Raw genomic sequence first — 18,596 nt, forward strand, 5'->3', positions numbered from 1 at the left:
TAACCAGTGACTGATCTGCGCTGCTCTTATAATCTGTCCAAAAAGGAGGGATTTTAAGGTTCCACATATAGAAACAACAGGCAGGTTCTGCAGGGGCGGGGCTTACGATGCTCCACTGTTTCCAGACATGGTCAGGCTTTTCACATTTTTTTGTTTTGTTAAGTCATTATTTACTGTATGTAATAAAAGTCATGACCTGGTGTAAACCAGAATCCTGGACTTTGTCAGGAAGTTATAGAAGCTTTGTAAGGCTGGGATCACAAGTGCAGTTTTTTGGGCCAAAGTCAGGAATGGATTCCAAATGAATGAACACTTCTCCTTCCTGCTGGATCAACTTCCAGCCGAATTGGAATGTTATAAGTTTGTCTTCTCTGTAGTTTGCAGAAAAAAATAACTTTTTAAATTTTTATCTTAACAGAAAATCCTAGTAAGAAATGTGAAAATGTCATGTTACCACTAGATGAAGATATCCTGCAGCGCTCTTTGGGAGAAAACCTCATTACCCTTAATGTAGATCCAGGACTTCACAGTACAGATCAGTCTTATAATCCTCCTAATTATGAGGAACCTTCTCCTGACCAATCACAGATTGTTACCGCAAGTACAAGTCAGAAAAGGGTGAAAATGTTTCATTGTGGTAAAGAATACACCAACGGCTCAGGACTTTCTACACATCGAAGACGTCACAAAGGAGAGAAAATGTATTCATGTTCAGAATGTGGGAAATGTTTTAGACGAAAATCATATCTTGTTTTACATGAGAGAATTCACACTGGGGAAAAGCCGTATTCATGTTCAGAATGTGGAAATTGTTTTACACAGAAATCAGATCTTGTTAAACATGAAAGACATCACACAGGAGAGAAGCCATATTCATGTTCAGAATGTGGGAAATGTTTTACACAGAAGCCCAATCTTGTTATACATGAAAGACACCACACAGGAGAGAAGCCATATTCATGTTCAGAATGTGGGAAATATTTTACACGGAAATCATATCTTGTTATACATGAGAGAAGTCACACAGGAGAGAAGCCGTATTCCTGTTCAGAATGTGGGAAATGTTTCACACAGAAATCAAATCTTGTTTACCATGAGAGACGTCACACAGGAGAGAAAGCATATACATGTTCAGAATGTGGGAAATCTTTTAAACAGAAATCAGATCTTGTTAAACATAAAAGATGTCACACAGGAGAGAAGCCATATTCCTGTTCAGAATGTGGGAAATGTTTCACACAGAAATCAAATCTTGTTAAACATGAAAGACGTCACACAGGAGAGAAGCCGTATTCATGTTCAGAATGTGGGAAATGTTTTACACAGAAACCCAATCTTGTTATACATGAAAGACGTCACACAGGAGAGAAGCCATATTCATGTATAGAATGTGGGAAATGTTTTACAGATAAATCAGGTCTTCTAAAACATAAGTGGAATCACACATGAGAGAAGCTGCATTCAGAATGAGAAAAATGTTTTTGCTTCTAAAACCATAATTAGGGTCATTAGTGAAGTCACACAAGAGAGAAGCCATATGGCCACAATATAAGGAAACAATATATCACTGGGTCATAGACATTGTTTTTATTTCAGGTTGTATATTTGGATATAAAAGCTTAATTGATGTCACATAACGGCTTCTATAAAACATCTGATAAATCCTGTTTAGGAAGACATATATTCTGTTCATGACTTATAGTTTAAACCTTACAGTTAACCCTTTCAGCTCTGGTGGGTTTTTTTGCATTTTAGTTTTTTACTCCCTGCCTTTCCAGGACTTTTTTATTTTTACATTTACATAGCTGTATGAGCGCTTGTTTTTTGCGGACAAGTTGCATTTTCTAATTCCACCATTTAATATTGTAAACGATGTAGTGGGGAGATGGAATAAAATTCCACGTGCGGTGAAATGGTAAAAATAACGCAATTATGCAACAGTTTTAGGTTTTGTTTTGACGGTGTAACCTATACGGTAAAACTGACCTGTTAAATTCATTCTCCAGGTCAGTACAATTACGGCGATTCCACATATGTATAGTTTTTCTTGCCTTTTTAAAACTGAAAAAAAACGTAGAAATTTTTCATCGCCATATTTGTGACCTCTATAACTTTTTTGTAATTATGTGTACGGAGCTATGTGAGGGCTCTTTTTTTTTTTTTTTAATGATGAGCTGTAGTTTTCATTCATACCATTCTGGGGTATTTTTTTGATCACTTTTTAAAATGTATTGTATTTAATTTTACTTTATTAAATTTTTTGTGGGAGGTGAAGGCACCGAAAAATGTGTAATCAACCATTTAGATTTTTTTTTTTTTTTTCGTTTTGCAATTTGTCATATCTTTTTAAACTTTTTTTTTTTTTTTTTTTTTACAGTATTTTATAGTCCCCATAGGGAACTATAAAAAGGCAATCATCAGATTGATTCTCTCATACACCAACATTGGAGTGTATGAGAGTTACAATGTATTCCTATGAAGCTCTGCCACAGGCAAGGGCTTCATAGGAGCTAACATGTGGCAGCTTCAGTTCATTACGGAGGACTGAGGCTGCCGCACAATGCATCCGGCTCCCCTGATCCTTATGTTTGACCACAGCATCTGAAGGGTTAAAAGTCTGAGATCATTGTTACCGCCAGTCACGGACATTAGCTGCTGGTGTTTGCTGTATGAAACATCAGGCACCTGGCAGCTATGGCGCATGTGAGAGCTTATTGTTCCTCTCGGAAATTAAGTAATAAATTCTCAACCTTCCTGATCGCTTTACTAGAGTTGAGCAGACACCTGGATGTTCGGGTTTGACGAGTTCGGCCGAACTTGAAAAAAAAGTTCGGGTTCGGGACCCGATCTTGTCCCCGAACCCCATTGAAGTCAATGGAGACCCGAACGTTTGGGCACTAAAATGACTCTAAAATAGTCCTGGAAAGGGCTAGAGGGCTGCAAAAGGCATCAGAATGTGCTTAAGAGCATGGCAAATGCTCTGCAAACAAATGTGGATATTTAATAAACGTAAGCTTGTCCACATTGGCTGCGGCCTGTGATAATGCTCTCTGCCGTGCTAAACACACGTTCACACTATACACTGGCTGCACGGCAGGTCAGCACCTCCAAGGCTGACAATGCTTTTCCACATTTGGGCAATGCTAACCCTGCCTTCTCAGGTGCTGGCGATGCCCCAGCTGCGTTGGCGACCTCATCCTCCTCCTCTGCCCTCGCCCTTGTGCTTCCACTGTGCCCCCGCTGTCAGGTGGGAATAATCTGGATCTAGGAGTAGGAGGTTGAGGAGGCGGTGGATGGGTGTATGTGGCAGTGTAGGTTGACGTGGCGGTGTAGGTGGAAGCTGCGGTGAAGGAGGAATAGGTAGCCAATACTGATTTGTGTTATTTTTAATTTTTAAATTGGGGTATCCCCCAAAATATTGGGACATATAACAAAATAAAACAAAGAATAAGTGCACTTGAGTACAAGAATGGATGGTTGAGGCTGGTATAAATGTCTATTCTGCACAAGGTACGGACAAGTCCTGTGGGATCCATGCCTGGTTCATTTTAATAAACGTAAGCTTGTCCACATTGGCTGTGGCCTGTGATAATGCTCTCTGCCGTGCTAAACACACGTTCACACTATACACTGGCTGCAGGGCAGGTCAGCACCTCCAAGGCTGACAAAGCTTTTCCACATTTGGGCCATGCTAACCCTGCCTTCTCAGGTGCTGGCGGTGCCCCAGCTGCGTTGGCGACCTCATCCTCCTCCTCTGCCCTCGCCCTTGTGCTTCCACTGTGCCCCCGCTGTCAGGTGGGAATGCCACCATCAGCGTGCGCTTGTAGTCGGGCATCTTCCGATCAGTAACAGATGTTTTTACTAAATTTAGTTCCCTGTCAGCAATGCAGAGCAGGGGTTCATTCACGGCAAAAGGGGGTTCATGTCACCCAGCAATACAACAGAGGATTTTGAGAGATTTAGGCCCCTGTCACCCAGGCTCAGAAGGGGTTTGTATACGCCAAAAATGGTAAGATGTCACCCGACAATTGAAAATAAGAATTTTTTCAATTTAGGGCACTAAATTTGGCACTTTTTTGCATTAAAATGGCTCTAAAATAGTCCTTGAAAAGGCTAGAGGGATGTAAAAGGCAGTAAAATGTGCTTAAGAGCATGGCAACTGCTCTGCAAACAAATGTGGATAGGGAAATAACTTAAAATAAAATAACTAAAAATTACAAATTATTAACCTGCAACTCAGAGAAGGAGGTGGATATGGAGTCGGAGGTTGAGGAGGCGGTGAATGTGGTGTTGTAGGTGGAGGCAGCAATGGAGGAGGAGGAGGCAGCCAACAATGTTTTTTTATTTTTTTATTATTGGGGTAGGTAGCCCCCAAAATATTGTGACAAATAAAAATAAAATAAAACAAAGAATTATTGCACTTGACTTGAGTACAAGAATGTATGTTTGATGGTGGTATAAATGTCTATTCTGCACAAGGTACAGACAAGTCTTGTGGGATCCCTGCCTGGTTGGTTCATTTTAATGAACGTGAGTTTGTCCACATTGGCTGTGGACAGGCGGCTGCGCTGGTCTGTGATGACGCCTCCTGCTGTGCTAAACACACGTTCAGATAATACACTGGCTGCAGGGCAGGCCAGCACCTCCAAGGCGTAAAGGGCAAGCTCAGGCCATGTGCCCAATTTGGAGACCCAGAAATTGAAGGGGGCAGACCTGTCAGTCAGTACGTGTAGGCATGTGCACACATACTGCTCCACCATGTTGGTGAAATGCTGCCTCCTGCTGAGACGTTCCATATCAGCTGGTGGTGCTGGTTGTTGTGGCGTGCTGACAAAGCTTTTCCACATGTCGGCCATGCTAACCCTGCCTTCTGAGGTGCTGGCGGTGCCCCAGCTGCATTGGTGACCTCGTCCTCTGCCTTTGCCTTGTGCTTCCACTGTGCCCCCGCTGTCAGGTGGGAATGCCACCAGCAATGCGTCTACCAGCGTGTGCTTGTACTCGCGCATCTTACGATCACGCTCCAGTGACGGAATTAAGGACGGTACGTTGTCCTTGTAATGGGGATCCAGCAGCGTGGCCACCCAGTAATCAGCACAAGTTAGAATGTGGGCAACTCTGCGGTCGTTGCGGAGACAATGCAGCATGTAATCGCTCATGTGTGCAAAGGCTGCCCAGAGGCAATGAAAAGCTATAGCAGGCAGACACTAAAAACTAACAGGTAGAAACTGGAGTAAGCGCGCCGCTACCAGAATAATAGCTATAGAAAGAAAGCAAATACAGCACACAAGGAGTCTCAGTAGATAGTTTTAAAGTAGCAGGTTAGATAGAAATAAGCATCCACCAATTATATAAGAAGTGAATAATAAAAGTAAAATTTTAACATTAAAATAAAACATGCACATGTCAAGAGTAGGCAACCAGTCTAGTACTAAATGTAAAAAGAAGGCCACTCAGTAATCAGCACAAGTTACAATGTGGGCAACACTGCAGCATGTAATCGCTCATGTGTGCAAGGATACACGATGCACCTCCCACAGAGGACAGCTTTTCGTTGGGCAGAGGCAAGTGTATTGTCTGTGTCCTCTGTATCCCCCCATCCACGCACCAGTGATGGCCATGAGCTTGTCTGGGTGCCACCCTGCTGTAAACATGGTTCCTCCTCCTCCATCTCCTCATCCTCCAGAACTGTGCCCTGGCTGGACAATTGTGTACCTTGGGTTTGTGGGTACAGGAACCCACCCTCGGAGCCACTTGGGAATGACTGGCCGGAAACCCTACGAAATGATCCCTCTTCCTCCTCCTCCTCCTGTCCCCCAAACAGATAAGTTTTAAAACTGCCTGCTGTTGTTTACCCCTGGCTGTGCTGAAGTTGGTGGTGAAGGTGTTACGCTGACCGGATGAGGAGCTGGTAGAGGATGAGGAAGCGGAGTAGGAGGAGGAAGCAACAGGAGGCAAACTTAAGCGCACTGCAATCCTCGGTGGTGGAAGGACATGCGCCAAACTGCTATCCGCCTCAGGCCCAGCCGCCACTGCATTTACCCAGTGTGCTGTTATGGAGATATAACGGCTCTGACCGTGCTTACTGGTCCACGTATCCGTAGTTAGGTGCACCTTGCCACAGATGGCGTTGCGCAGTGCACACCTGATTTTGTCCTCTACTTGGTTGTGACGGGAAGGGATGGCTCGCCTTGAATAGTAGTTGCGGCTGGGCACAACGTACTGTGGGCCAGCCACCTCCATAAGGCCTTTAAAACTATCTGTCTCCACCAGACGGAATGACAGCATCTCAAAGGCAAGTAATTTAGAAATGCTGGCATTCAGGGCTAGGGATCGCTGGTGGGTAGGGGGGTACTTCCTCTTCCTCTCCAGCGTTTGGGATATGGAGAGCTGAACGCTTCCGTGGGACATTGTGGAGATGCTTGGTGACGTTGGTGTTGCTGGCAGATCCTCTGTTTGTGGGGTGCCAGGTGGCACTGTCACTCCAGAGGTGGATGAAGAGGCCTCGACTGCAGCAGAAGAGAAAGCAGGAGGAGCCAGAGACCTTTCTTGGTTTTTGAGGTGTCTACTCCACTGCAGCTCGTGCTTTGCACTTAAATGCCTGGTTGTGGCGAAAATAACCTCGCCACTGGGTTTTGGAGGGGCCTGTTTGCCAGCCTCTTGCCTCAGGATTATGGCCCATACTAACTTTGAAGGAGAAGGCAGACCGGCCACACAGCTTAAATCTGTGGAACTGTTTTGGGCAGGAAAGCCATGCTTGCGGCCGGCCAAATGTGACTGCCATGGAATTCGGGAACCCCTGCTCGGATCTGGGTGATTTTGGGATATGTTGTTCACCCAGATCAGAGCTATCCATGGATGTATACATTATGGGGATATGTGGGGTTTTGAGGTGTTTTCTGTGTTTTGGGAAAAATGTGTGGTTTCTGTCTGTGAGTGATTAAGATAGCCCATTATGTTTGGTAATTGTATCACAGGCAGAACCCAATGTGTTTTGGTAATTGTATTTTGTTGATTGCGTCAAAGACAATGCCAGTGTGTTTGTTAATTGCGTCACAGACAATGCCATTGTGTTTGTTGAATAGGGTTAGTTTTGTCTTTAAACTGTACAGGATTGGCTGCTATGTCATGTCCTCAGTATGTCATGTGTATATAAGTCAATGCTGTGTGTTCAATAAAGAGTTCCTGTTGTACATTCAACATAGAGCTTATTCTCATGTGTGTGGGGATTGCTATACGTGTATACTCACCTGGCTATTACTCCTAGCTCTTGTAAGAGCTGTTCCTGGTTCCTGTGGTGGTATCGGTGTCGAGCGGAGTGCTTGGAGTCCTCGGGAGGCACTGGGAGCATCCATCAACGGAGGTACCCAGCTGGGGTGTCAGGAGATCCTTTACACTGGTCATGCAGGTTGTGCTCAGGTTGAGAACATTTATGCCTCGCTTCAGGCTCTGATTGCACAGCGTTCAAACCACTTGTGTTTTGTCGTCAGCACATTGTCTGAAGAACTGCCACGCCAGGGAACTCCTTGGAGCTGGCTTTGGTGTGCTCGGTCCCTTGCTGCGGTGGGCAGTAGAAGGCATACTGTCCAGAGGACGGCCGCTCCGCTTTTGCACCCTACTCCCTCTTCTGCTGTGCTGGTGGCTCTGTGCGACCACCGCCTCTTCCGCCGAACTACATCGGTCACTCTTATGACTTTGATTCCATGTGGGGTCGAGGACCTCATCGTCCTCCACATCATCTTCCACCCAGTCTTCACCCCTGACTTCCTTGTCTGTCTGCACGCTTTCGAAAGCCCCAGCAGTTGGCATCTGTGTTTCGTCATCATCCGAGACGTGCTGCGATGGTCCTCCCATGTACTCATCTTGAAAAATAAGTGGTTGGGCATCGGTGCACTCAATCTCTTCCACTTCTGGGGCAGGGCTAGGTGGATGGCCCTGGGCAACCCTGCTAACAGAGTCATCAAAAAGCAGAAGAGACTGCTGCATGACTTGGGGCTCAGGCTGCTTGGCTGATTTGCAAGGGGGTGAGGTGAAAGACTGATGGACATCGGCTGCAGGTGCCAACTGTGGTCTTTCAGCAGGAGACTGGGTGGGAGACAATGTGAAGGAACTGGATCCACTGTCAGCAACCCAATCTACTATCGCCTGTACTTGTTCAGGCCTCACCATTCGTAGAGCAGCATTAGGCCCGACCAAATACCGCTGCAGGTTCTGTCGCCTACTCGCACCTGAGGAAGGGGTTTCACTTGTGCGTGTAGCTGGCACAGATCGACCACGTCCTCTCCCTGCAACAGAAGCTCCACCAGCAGCACCATGACCTGGGCCACGTCCCTTATTTGACGCTCTCCTCATATTTTTTGAATTTAGGATCTTGCCCTAAATGGGTGTTTAATTAATAGTAAAAAAGAACGACAGTATGTAAAGGGTGTATCTCACACGGCCTGAACCAGACTTGGCCTCAATTAAAGATTTATTTGCACAAAATGGCTGTATTTCAAATGGCTGAATCAAACCCCTGTATGTATAGGGGGGATCACACACGCCCTGAATCAGTGTAGGCCTGAATTAAAGATTTATTTGCACCAAATGGCTGTATTTCAAATGCCTGATTAAAAACCCTGTATGTATAGGGGGGATCACACACGCCCTGAATCAGTGTAGGCCTGAAGTAAATATATCTTTGCACAAAAAGGCGGTATTTAAAATGGCTGTATTTCAAATGCCTAATTCAAACCCCTGTATGTATAGGGGGGATCTCAGAGGGCCTGAACCTCTGTAGGCCGGAAATAAATATATCTTTGCACAAAAAGGCTGTATTTTAAATGCTTGATTCAAACCCCTGTATGTAGAGGGGGTATCTCACACGGTCTGAACCTGTGTAGGCCTGAAGTAAATATATCTTTGCACAAAATGGCTGTATTTCAAATGCCTAATTCAAACCCCTGTATGTAGAGGTAGTATCTCAGAGGGCCTGAACCTCTGTAGGCCTGAAGTAAATATATCTTTGCACAAAAAGGCGGTATTTAAAATGGCTGTATTTCAAATGCCTGATTCAAACCCCTGTATGTAGAGGTGGTATCTCACACGGCCTGAACCAGTGTAGGCCTGAATTCAATATTGGTGCACCAAATGGCGGTATTTAAAATCTCAGAATGTAACCCAAATGTATTAAGGGTGTATCTCACAATGACATCTGCATCAAAGGCTGCCAACAAAATTTTTGGAGCCCAAACGACTGTTTGTTTAACAACTGAATTTGACAGCAGTATATAAGCCTGTAATTTCACACGTGCTGATGCTGCAAGGCCTGAAAATAGTGTTTTTTTGTCAAATAAGTGTGTTTTTCAAACCCCAGAAAATGATGGGTGTATTTCTAGCTTAAATTGCACACTGACTAATACAGATGTTGTAGTTTGCCCCCCAAAAATTGTGATTTGCAATGTCCCAAAAGCTCAGATGCAGTGCTGGTGCACTGAGCATGCATAAAATGGCCGCCGCCGCCACCCACCTAACTAACAGAATTCTAAAAGTTAGTATTTTTGGTCAATGAGCTCAGGGCAGGGTAAAACGATAGTGCCCTGCACCCACACAACTATTTGTCTGTAGATCGCTGAGTTAGATTCTCTCCTATTCTCTCCCTGAAATCACAAGTCCAGCAGCATCCTCTCCCTACACTTGTAACAGCAGAGTGACGGGCGGCGCTACGTGACTCCAGCTTATATAGAGCCTGGGTCACATGCTGCTCTGGCCAATCACAGCCATGCCATTAGTAGGCATTGCTGTGATGGCCTCTTGGGGCAAGTAGTATGACGCTTGTTGACTGGCTGCTGTGCAGCCTTTCAAAAAGCGCCAAGAAAGCGGCGAACACCGAACCCGAACTTTTGGGTTCGGGTCCGGGGTCCAAAAATCCTAAAGTTCGGTAGGATCCTTTACAGTTTGGGTTCGCTCAACCCTACTCTTTACTCCAGGCTAAATAGATCTCAGGACATCTGGAAAGATTTAGGGAATGGAGATGATATTCAACATTACAGTAAAGTTCATAACAGACACTGGAAGGAGGAGACCTGATTATAGTTACCAAAGAACAATCCTTTGGAGTAAGAAGGAATCTGAAGTACAGATCCGCTGATGACAAGACTAGGATCTCCCTGTACTTATGGCAGATGTCATGGCCAGATGGAAATAACCTCTTTAGGTTAGGTATTTATGTGGGCCCTCCTCCAGAGGTTTAAAGGGAGATGATCTTAAAACTTTTAGGATTAAGGTCAAGTCCTATTTTGACACAGATTCTGACTATGGAAGGCTAGATCTGAGCAAACCTTTCAGGAACCTTTTCATCAAGGACTATTGTGACAAGGATAAACTTGCCGAATGGGCAACATTTAGACTTTTTAGGTTGATACTCTAAGGCCTTTTCCAAATTTGTCTTGTAGGAAGCCTAAGTGGAGACCTGGCTACTACAAGGTCTTCAGGACTATGTCTTAGAGACCATTAGGTTGATATAGTGGCTGTACTGTTGAGTCTCCACAGGTTCTGGCAGAGCTGAGTGTTCTAGACACACACAATTTGCACTGATAAACCCTTGACTCATTTGAATGAGTTAGGATCAAAATGAACTTTTTATTAATTACAAACCAGAGTGTGGCAAAGGTCTTCATGATTTAATCAAAGAGGCTTCAAGATAGTTAAAGAGGCTGGTCAAACTTCAGGCTGTCAAACTGAACCTCTTCAGGTCTTCGCAGAGTTCAGTGTCCTAGACACACACAAACTGCAGTGGGGGAAGTCTCCAAGTTATACTCTTGACTCAACTGAGTTAGGAAAAATGATCTTTTGGTAGATTAAAGCCCAAAGTGTGGTAGGATCTTGATGACTACATCAGAGAAGCCTCTAGATAGAAATCAAGGCTAGCAACAGTCAGGCTCAATCTTTCCAGAGTTGAGTGCCTTACATATCAAGGGTCTACACTGGGGGAACTCTTGGTAACACCCTTGACTCATCTGCATGTTGGGAACCATGACCTCTCTGGCCCGAACAGTATGATGGCTGTACTGTCGTCTGGTCTAGCCTGATTTTCATCCATACCCTAATTATCATGGAAACTGTAGGTAAAATGTAGGCCAGTCTGAACCTCCAAGGAATGGAAAAGGTATTTGCTGCCAAGGGATTGTCCGCCTAATAAAGGGAAAGGAATGTTTCCATCTTGGCACTGGACCTGATTCCACTGAGCAATTTGTTTGAAGATATCTGGATTCAGAGACCATTTGTCACGAGGGTGTCAAGAGCCACGCCTGACTCTGTTGTACCCGGGGTCAGGAGGTCGCAGCGGTTGGCTGCGCGCTCTATGTAAGATAGGGCTGTTTCCTTATTGTAGCTTTCTGGGTTTGCTTTGCAAACCCTTTTGGCTCACTCAGGGATCCGTAGCTCCTTCTCCTCAGCTGTTCCTTGTCCAGCACTCCCAAACCTCCTTATATTCCCTTCTCACACTTCTCTGGTTGCCAGATATAAAGCTTCCTGCCTGGACTTCTATTCTGACCCTCTGGAGCTGTGTTACTGCGTTCTCTGGTTGTTGATCTAGAACGCTACCCTCCGGATCCCTGTTGGACCTTGGTGGTCTGCTGTGGTCGCCCACCTGGGTGTATGTGTTTGTCTGTGTTGTCTGTCCTCTCCCTGGTGTTTCCCTCTTAGTTCAGTGGTGCGGACTAGCGATCCCACCGACCCGTTCACTATCTAGGGCTCATTTCAGCGAAAGCCAGGGTTTAGGCACGTGATCGCCGCACGGGTGAGGAACCCGTCTAGGGACGTCAGGGCAGTCAGGTGCCAGCTGCAAGGTGAGTCAGGGGTCACCACCTTACCCTCTCCCTTGGGCAGGGCTTTCCCTTTTCCCTCCCTGTGCGTGACGCCGGTCATTACATTATATCTCAGGAAAAATAGTCGGCACTCACTCAGTTTGCACGTTGCACGGGATAGGACTGAAATCCACGTATATTCAAGGAAAATCCCAGCAGTCGTGTCTTCAATCAATAGGATATTTATTTCATCAAATTAGAAATGTCCACAATCCTGGACGCGTTGCGGCTAGCATGCCTTCATCAGCAGATACAAGTATACAAAATGACCTGGTTTATATAGAGGGATATACTCCTCCCCTCATGACAACATCTCCCACTCCCATTACCTACACAGGTGATGGGAGGGGTGTATAATTAGCAAAGAAAAAACGCCCATTAGTAAATCACAAAAAAAATGGGTCTGTGTCTCAGATTATACTTCACAATCACATGTATGCAAAAAAATGATACTAAATCATATCCACATTTATATATATATATATATATATATATATATATATATATATATCATACATTGCCAGGTATATAAGGCCCCTCACCGAATATTAGAAGTCTGAAAAATAGAACATAAGCATAGTATTAGCTTGTTAAATATGCATAATCTCATAGTCCCTATTAAGGCCTCTGGGATGTAAAGTATCCAACGTGTGGATCCAATACGCCTCTCTGCGCAGTAACAGCTTCTTCAGATCACCTCCTCTCCTACAGGGAGTGCAGAATTATTACGCAAGTTGTATTTTTGAGGATTAATTTTATTATTGAACAAGAACCATGCTCTAAATGAACCCAAAAAACTCATTAATATCTAAGCTGAATATTTTTGGAAGTAGTTTTTAGTTTGTTTTTAGTTTTAGCTATTTTAGGGGGATATCTGTGTGTGCAGGTGACTATTACTGTGCATAATTATTACGCAACTTAACAAAAAACAAATATATACCCATTTCAATTATTTATTTTTACCAGTGAAACCAATATAACATCTCAACATTCACAAATATACATTTCTGACATTCAAAAACAAAACAAAAACAAATCAGTGACCAATATAGCCACCTTTCTTTGCAAGGACACTCAAAAGCCTGCCATCCATGGATTCTGTCAGTGTTTTGATCTGTTCACCATCAACATTGCGTGCAGCAGCAACCACAGCCTCCCAGACACTGTTCAGAGAGGTGTACTGTTTTCCCTCCTTGTAAATCTCACATTTGATGATGGACCACAGGTTCTCAATGGGGTTCAGATCAGGTGAACAAGGAGGCCATGTCATTAGATTTTCTTCTTTTATACCCTTTCTTGCCAGCCACGCTGTGGAGTACTTGGACGCGTGTGATGGAGCATTGTCCTGCATGAAAATCATGTTTTTCTTGAAGGATGCAGACTTCTTCCTGTACCACTGCTTGAAGAAGGTGTCTTCCAGAAACTGGCAGTAGGACTGGGAGTTGAGCTTGACTCCATCCTCAACCCGAAAAGGCCCCACAAGCTCATCTTTGATGATACCAGCCCAAACCAGTACTCCACCTCCACCTTGCTGGCGTCTGAGTCGGACTGGAGCTCTCTGCCCTTTACCAATCCAGCCATGGGCCCATCAAGACTCACTCTCATTTCATCAGTCCATAAAACCTTAGAAAAATCAGTCTTGAGATATTTCTTGGCCCAGTCTTGACGTTTCAGCTTGTGTGTCTTGTTCAGTGGTGGTCATCTTTCAGCCTTTCTTACCTTGGCCATGTCTCTGAGTATTGCACACCTTGTGCTTTTGGGCACTCCAGTGATGTTGCAGCTCTGAAATATGGCCAAACTGGTGGCAAGTGGCATCTTGGCAGCTGCACGCTTGACTTTTCTCAGTTCATGGGCAGTTATTTTGCGCCTTGGTTTTTCCACACGCTTCTTGCGACCCTGTTGACTATTTTGAATGAAACGCTTGATTGTTCGATGATCACGCTTCAGAAGCTTTGCAATTTTAAGAGTGTTGCATCCCTCTGCAAGATATCTCACTATTTTTGACTTTTCTGAGCCTGTCAAGTCCTTCTTTTGACCCATTTTGCAAAAGGAAAGGAAGTTGCCTAATAATTATGTACACCTGATATAGGGTGTTGATGTCATTAGACCACACCCCTTCTCATTACAGAGATGCACATCACCTAATATGCTTAATTGGTAGTAGGCTTTCGAGCCTATACAGCTTGGAGTAAGACAACATGCATAAAGAGGATGATGTGGTCAAAATACTCATTTGCCTAATAATTCTGTACAGGGTGTAGGTCTTTTGACTTGTTCCAAAACTTGAAATCTCAACTGAGCAATCCCATGTTTGCACTGTTCAAAATGAGATGGAATAGGTAACAATAAATTTTTTGTACGAATGGTCGATTTATGTTTCCCAATGCGATCCCTAATCGTTTGTGTAGTCTCCCCAATATATAATAGGCCACACGGGCACTTTATTAAGTATATCACATTAGTAGATTCACATGTGAAGAAACCTTCTTGTGTACTTTGGGCAAAACATAGAAAATTGGGGTAATCGTTGTGTGATTAATCAAAAATGTGTGTAATTTACCATCAATAACCCCTAAGGATAAATATTGGTTAACTAATTGCATAATTTTATCTTTGATACGAAACACCGGATCCCCTGATAATTTCATATACGTCTCTTCATCCGAAAGTTGACGCATTATTTCTGTAACATATTTTGCCCGATCCATTAGTACAATAGCACCGCCTTTATTATTATTCTATGTTTTGCCCAAAGTACACAAGACCTTAATTGACCCCCCAGGGCGACCAATTGTGGCTTCTGTAGGTTCTATATTATCACCATTGGCTATTGTGTTGGAAAAAACTTTGACTCCTTTAATTAAGGATACAAAATCTTTTTTGTCTGACACACAGCATTTTCTCAACACAATAGCCAATTTAGAAACAGTTCCATCTGACAGTCTATTAGTAACTATAGACGTGGTAAGTCTCTATACCTCTATAGACCATGCCACTGGTGTTGAAGCAGTCAAATCATTATTAGGTAGGAGTCAGTATACTCAGGATGAACAGGAATTTCTGTTGGAACTATTGAAATTAGTATTATATGAAAACTACTTTATGTTTGAAGATGACTTTTACCTACAAAGGCGGGGGACCGCGATGGGGTCGAATGTGGCCCCGCCCTATGCAAATTCATATATGTCACAATTCGAGGAATTAAAAGTATATAACACCGTATGGTATTCAAATAATGTCCTTGTTTGGAAAAGATTTATTGATGACATCTTTTGCATATGGGCGGGGCCACATGAGACCCCTTTAACCTTCCTTGACCATCTTAACCATGCATACGAGGGTTTAAAATTTACATTGGTTCAAGATAGTGAAAGAGTTAGTTTTCTAGATACCATGGTGATAAAGGATCAATATGGCAGGTTATCTACAGATCTATTTAGGAAGGATACGGATAGGAACAGCATTCTTCATTTCACAAGCTCTCATCCACCAGCATTGAAAAGAGCAATCCCTAAATCTCAGTATCAACGAGTGCGGCGCATTGTATCTGACCCTGACATGCAATCTGTCAGGATGAATGAAATGACTCAGCGATTTGAACAAAGGGGTTATCCCCGTTCCATCCTGAGTCAAACACAAACAACACTTATGGAATCTGGTAAATCATCTAGAGATACATCTTCTAGGGTAGCATTGGTACATAAATTTCATCCCTATAACCAGAAATTAGATAATATTATCCGGAAACATTGGCCTCTGTTACAGAAGGCTTACCCTATTATTGAGGAGTTTAAAAATCCACCTCTGATATGCAATAAGAGAAATTCTAGTTATAGGGATAAATTGGTACATTCAGACATTGGAAGTACTAAGAAGACCCTGAAACAATCTGTATTAGCAACGCAACGCAAGGGCACGTTCCCATGTTTGCACTGTTTCCAATGTTCCCATATAATCAGAGGTTCTACATTTTTTCATCCCCATAGTGGGCGCCCCTTCTCTATTGAAGGTTTTTTCACATGTGAATCTACTAATGTGATATACTTAATAAAGTGCCCGTGTGGCCTATTATATATTGGGGAGACTACACAAACGATTAGGGATCGCATTGGGAAACATAAATCGACCATTCGTACAAAAAATTTATTGTTACCTATTCCATCTCATTTTGAACAGTGCAAACATGGGATTGCTCAGTTGAGATTTCAAGTTTTGGAACAAGTCAAAAGACCTAGGAGAGGAGGTGATCTGAAGAAGCTGTTACTGCGCAGAGAGGCGTATTGGATCCACACGTTGGATACTTTACATCCCAGAGGCCTTAATAGGGACTATGAGATTATGCATATCTAACAAGCTAATATTATGCTTATGTTCTATTTTTCAGACTTCTAATATTCGGTGAGGGGCCTTATATACCTGGCAATGTATGAGATATATATATATATATATATATATATATATAAAAATGTGGATATGATTTAGTATCATTTTTTTGCATACATGTGATTGTGAAGTATAATCTGAGACACAGACCCATTTTTTTTGTGATTTACTAATGGGCGTTTTTTCTTTGCTAATTATACACCCCTCCCATCACCGGTGTAGGTAATGGGAGTGGGAGATGTTGTCATGAGGGGAGGAGTATATCCCTCTATATAAACCAGGTCATTTTGTATACCTGTATCTGCTGATGAAGGCATGCTAGCCGCAACGCGTCCAGGATTGTGGACATTTCTAATTTGATGAATTACATTATATCTGGCCCTTATTTTTGTGTAGGAAAAAAAATAAAAAATACATTTTTTTTTTTTTTTTTTTTTTTTTAACCTACTTAGAATCCATATCACCAATAGAGAATGACTCACAGGAAATGTGAGTACACGTGCTAAGCCTGCACGTACAATGTAACACCAAAAAAGAGAAACAAGGCTAGCACAAATAGTAATGGATATAAACTTTATTATAGTCTCAACAAGAGACAAGAATGTATTAAAATGCACATAAAAAACAATACAATGGTAGGTGGGGAGCACTCAAGATAATGGAGCACCACTGGATAACAGAACATATCAAGTCTGGAGGACTGATACAAATATCCTACAATGTGTACGTGTGGCACAAAGCCAAATATCAAATATATAAAACCCAGCCAAGGCTAACAGGCCTAGATCAGAATGAAGTACAATGCATGCCAAGATATAAAGTGCATAGTGCAGAACATGACAAAGTGCATAAGTATATCACATGAAAAGAGCCATAGATAAGCTATACAATAGATACCTGAGTGGTGAACCAACAGAGCCCCAACGCACGTTTCGCGTAAGCTTCTTCAGGGGGGGAGAGTGTGTATAGAGGAGGCTAACAGGGTGACTTTATAGCTGGATAATTAATCTATATAATGAGCAGCTGAGAGAGGGGCATGTGTGGCCACACATAGAAAGGAAGCAAATGCGTTCCAGCCTGGAACGCATCGCGTCACTTCCGGTTACAAAGAGGGGCGGTCCTAATCAAGAGACACATCACTATTGATATATGAAAAAACCAATAATGGGTACTAACATAACATGAGAGCACTACACACATGGAGAACTACGTATGTGAGCCCCAGTAGATGTGCGCCCAGAAGTGAGGCAGCACCTCAATGTAGCAGGCCGATATGCCGAACAGGCGGAACCGGAAATGCGTTCCATTAGCACATCGGGATGATACAGTGAGGCGATGCGCACAAGGGCACACCCACTACAGGGAGCAGACGAGTGCCAGCATAGAATACAGTACATAGCCAGCACAGGGCTACTATGCCGGGCCAGATGGACATATATAAATAAATACATAACAATTACATTTCACCAGCAAAATGCAAAGTATTGGTCACATGACCAGAGAACTGGTCACATGACCTAGTGAACCGAACCTGTCTGAAGCAAAAGCCACATACAAGGCTATCAATATGTGAGACAAAACCCAATAATTAAAGTGAGGACGTTGATCAAATAAACATAATTAAGTATGCATAATTAATGCGCAGTGACAGGTGCAGCGCATATAAATGCGCAAATAAATATATATATAAAAATTGATATGAATCAATGAATAACATAGTGAAAGTCAAATACAAATAAGTATATACAAGTGTATAAAAACGTAAATAGTGTACATGAAGTGATCAAGAATAAATGCTGTATAATAAAAATAACTACATATACAGGAAATAGTGATGAGAATACATTAGTGCACAATGGTCAATCGGTTCGTAGCTCCAAAATGTGAAGGCCTCCGTGTAGAAGAATCAGACAAAATGAATAAAACAGAAGGTATATGTAGAGCGGCCAAACCTAAAGCTGACAGAGAAGAAGACATAGTTAAAAAAAGTCACAATTAAAAATAGATATACGAATAGGACTGCTGAGGAGAGAATCCTCACAAAGCCCAGCCTAAAATAAACCATGAGTGGACAAGAATCCAACCGGAACCAAAAAACCACTCATGTGAAGACACACTCATAGGAAGATATATCAAGGAACAGAATACTAAGTATTTATAGAGAGTAGATATCGCAAAGAACAGACCCATGAGGCAAATGAAAAGAGTTTATGGCAGAAAGGGGGCAAAACTCAAGCCTTCATTCAAACCATAGGGAGTAACTGAATTCAACTGGAAAATCCATTTTGCCTCCCGTTGAGCCAATAGACGCTTCCAATTCCCACCCCTGCTGCCTACAAAAATCCTGTCTATACCTCTTACCTTTAGGAG

The 18,596-nt window shown here is 43.0% G+C and overlaps 1 protein-coding gene across 1 annotated transcript in view; it reads left to right on the top strand.

Moving 5' to 3' along the window:
• LOC120990612 overlaps positions 1-18,596 on the top strand; it is a 658,216-nt gene that overhangs the window by 111,140 nt on the left and 528,480 nt on the right. The window contains 1 exon segment of the mRNA XM_040419532.1: positions 830-1,408. Coding sequence (XP_040275466.1) covers positions 830-1,408 — 579 coding nt within the window.

Source organism: Bufo bufo, chromosome 2, assembly GCF_905171765.1.
Source record: "Bufo bufo chromosome 2, aBufBuf1.1, whole genome shotgun sequence".
Lineage (NCBI taxonomy): Eukaryota > Metazoa > Chordata > Amphibia > Anura > Bufonidae > Bufo > Bufo bufo.